This window comes from Bison bison, unplaced genomic scaffold, assembly GCF_000754665.1.
Source record: "Bison bison bison isolate TAMUID 2011002044 unplaced genomic scaffold, Bison_UMD1.0 scf7180017864474, whole genome shotgun sequence".
Lineage (NCBI taxonomy): Eukaryota > Metazoa > Chordata > Mammalia > Artiodactyla > Bovidae > Bison > Bison bison.
Window position 1 is genome coordinate 4,556,688 of NW_011495035.1, and position 3,705 is coordinate 4,560,392.

At 47.4% G+C, this 3,705-nt stretch overlaps 1 protein-coding gene across 1 annotated transcript in view; it reads right to left on the reverse strand.

Moving 5' to 3' along the window:
- The window catches only part of LOC105004418 (E3 ubiquitin-protein ligase PDZRN3-like), a 67,495-nt gene extending 66,851 nt beyond the window's left edge, over nt 1-644 (reverse strand). The window contains exon 1 of the mRNA XM_010862033.1: nt 636-644. Within this exon, the coding sequence (XP_010860335.1) occupies nt 636-644 (9 nt within the window). The remainder of the gene's footprint in view (nt 1-635) is intronic.
- Nucleotides 645-3,705: the final 3,061 nt, after the last annotated feature.

The following is a 3,705-nucleotide window of genomic DNA, read 5'->3' on the forward strand; positions in this document are numbered from 1 at the left end:
CCCGGACTGAGCCTAATTGCTCCAGACTTCCTCGGAAAATGCCCGAGGAACAGAACTCCTCGGCCGTAATTGCGCGAGCGCGTGCGCAAGAACATTCTGCCTCGGCGGCCTCCCGCCCGCCCGACGCAAAAGGGAGGAGAGAGGGAGGGAGGGAGAGAGAGAGGGAGGCGGAGGAAAGTGAGAAGACCCAGAATCTCGCCGAGGGGACTGGCCCGCCCAGGACGCCAGCCTGAGCTCTTCTCGGGAAACTCCACTCCTCTGTCTTGCAGTTTTCGCTACAGGAGACAAAATGCCAGCTGAGAAAGCTCAGAGTTAGCCTCTAAGGATGCTGCGGCCGCCCAGACTAGTTTCCCTGGAGCCCCGTCCGGGCCAGACTGCGACTTTTGACTCCACTCCGCGGCCTCCTCTTTCCGTGGCTGACTGCAGAGAGATTTTTGCATGGGGTCCGCTATTTCAGCACTTACGGTCTTTATTTAATTATTTCATTCTAGGGAAAGTTACAGAGCCGGCGGGACGCTCCGGCAACTACAGGTCGGATCCGAGGTTCAGCGGATCCCGAAGTTTGCCAGGCCAAGGTTTCCAGGTGCTGAGAGCGAATGCATGAGGGCCAATTTTCGGAAAGGAGAGCTGCTCACCGGCTGCATTCTGGCTCCACCCAGTTCACTTAACACCTTTGACTTGTCCGCACTGTAGTTTGGTGCTGGGCCCTGCTACATTGGTCCCTTTAAAAATCATCAGTACAATATTGTGAGAGAGCATCAGCTGTATTTAAAAAATATTTTCGCCTATTACAAAAGAAGTAACCCTGGTCTTACATTGTTAAAAACTGCATAGTGTAGAACTTCAAGAAGTTCCTCCATAGTCCTCCGCACTCCTGTGCTCCTGTGAACTGTCTTCCTTCAATTTTTTTTTTCCCCTTTGTATGCACTTTGTTATATTTCCATATTCCAACTGAGGAAACTCAGGCTGAGAAAAGGCAAAAAATAAACTACTCCTGAAGACCCTGTAGAGCATTCTTTCTCAAATTTTACTGTGGATGCAGATTCTGATCCTGTAAGTCTGGGGTGGAGTCTGAGAACCTGCTTGTGAAAAAAAGCCTCCAAGTGGTGCTGATGCTACTACTCAGTGGATTTCCACCTGATTGGGAAGTGGCAGTCCATGAATCTGGACGTTTTGCTTCTGCTGGGGAGTAGTTTCAAGCAGGGCAGTTTTCAGCAATAGTACTTTGGAATTCCAACTTACGTGATCAATTCATAGCAACATCCATGGATTTGGTGATTTTTTAAAATTTTTCTTTCTCTACCCCAGGCTATAGACATGGCTAAGAAACATCTGGCCAGAATTGGTAAGAAAGAAATCAAGCTATGGCATTCTCATTTAGGAAGTGCTGCCAGATCCTGAATAGTGAAGTGGAAAAGTTGAATCTCAGTGTTTAGTGTGGCTCTGGGGTCTGGAAAGTGGGATTACAGCATCCATTTTGTCTAATTGCTTTTACTTCTCTCCTTTCTGTGGCTGAGAAAAGCCCATGACCTTTCTCTTCACTATGTAACTGTTTTGCCAGAGTAAGAAGGTTGCCTTGATGTCCAAAAGGATTACTTGTTTTGAACTGGCCTTTCAAAAGTTGTCACTGATTAGATTTTTTTAGTGCCATGTTGAGGTCCCTGGATAGTGTTCTTTCATCTGTGTTGGTGGCATTTGCTGTCTATTTGTGGTAGGGACTTTAATTGCTTAAATCAATTAATGCATTCCTTCGCTAGTTCTTGGAATATAATTGGCCTTTGTTCAGATAAGCAGGTGCCAGAAATCCTCCATCAGTATATTTATTAAGCAGCTCACAGGTTCTCAGATAATGGGTAAGAAACACATTCTTTCACCAAAGGTGTGTGGGCTTGTCAGTTTCATAGGGTGGACTAGTATCAACAGGGTGATCCTCGTCAAACCAAACTGGTTTTGAGAAACAGGGAAAGCTTACTGCTTACTTTGGGTATGCTACTGCTAAGTCGCTTCAGTCGTGTCCGACTCTGTGTGACCCCATAGACAGCAGCCCACCAGGCTCCCCCGTCCCTGGGATTCTCCAAGCAAGAACACTGGAATGGGTTGCCATTTCCTTCTCCAATGCATGAAAGTGAAAGTGAAGTCTCTCAGTCGTGTTCGGCCCTCAGTGACCCCATGGACTGCAGCCTTCCAGGCTCCTCCGTCCATGGGATTTTCCAGGCAAGAGTACTGGAGTGGGGTGCCATTGCCTTCTCCTACTTTGAGTATAGGTTTCTCTTAAGATTTGTCCCACCACCCCCACTGCATCGCCAACTAAGAGGCTATTGATGAAATGCTACAGCTGAGGCCACAGAAAAACTATAGCAGACTGTGGATTGGCCTCTTTAGGCAAAAGAGTGACATGAGTTTGAGCAAGCTCTGGGAGATGGTGAAGAACAGGGAAGCCTGGAGTGCTGCAGTCCATGGGGTTGCAGAGAGTTGGACACGACTGAGGGACTGAACAACAACAAAAGAACAGCAGTCAGGAATGCACACAAAAGGATTCCAGAGCCCTCACTCTTAACATCTGTGAGCACACACTGCCTCCCCCACAACTCCTAAACTCAAAAGTCATCACCTTACAGATATATAGATAATCACGCTACACCTCCAGCATTACTCATCTCCCCTTTCTCTCTATCAGTCCTCAGTTTCCCCTGAGCTTCAGATAATTTGTGGGTTCAGTACTAGAGAAAGGGAAATAAAAGGGCAAGTTTTTTTTTTTTCTTGTTTTTGGTGGCTTCCCTGGGCTTAAATATATATACTCTACCAGCCAAAACAGCACTAGACAATTAGATTAATAAGCATCTTTTTTAAAAAACCAAATTAAAAGTACCACCAGGGTTTATTAAGGTTTATTTGTCAAGTGTGAAATGTCTCAGTCAGATTGCTTGCCTCCTACCATAGCAATGTCAGCCATTCTGGGGCCTGCAAGATTCATCCCTGATGGCTCAGACGGTAAAGAATCTACCTGCAATTCAGGAGACTCAGTTTCAATCCCTGGGTTGGGAAGACCCCCTGGAGTAGGAAATGGCTACCCACTCCAGTATTCTTGCCTGGGGAATCCCATGGTCAGAGGAGCCTGGCAGGCTACAGTCCATGGGATCACAAGAGTCAGACACAACTAACTCATACACGGGTAAGATAGGTCATCTTTGACCTGGACTGTGGAAGACTTGGGCAAGTCAGGATGAGCTCACACAGTGGGAGCTTTGGACAGAAAATAGGAAGCGTTGGGAAAATGTTTCTTACCTGCTTCTGTGCACAAGTCTGGTGCTGCACATCAGCAAGACGTCATCCCTGTCCCTCCAGATGAAATGAGCTTCTACAACACTTTGGACGTTCCCTGGTGTAACACTCATCCCACTTAAAGTCTCTGAACTTATCCAGCAGGTGTTTATTTAGTAGGTAGGCTTCCCTGGTGGCTCAGATGGTAAGCAATCTGCCTGCAGTGCTGGAGACCTAGGTTTGATTCCTGGGTTGAGAAGATCCCCTGGAGAAGGGAATGGCTACCAACTCTGATATTCACGCCTGGGAGATCCCTGGACAGAGGAGCCTGGCGGGCTACAGTCTGTGGGGTTGCAAAGAGTTGGACATGACTGAGTGACTAACACACATACACACACACGCACACATGCACGCACGCCCTAGGACGATGCTGTTCTGGCACCA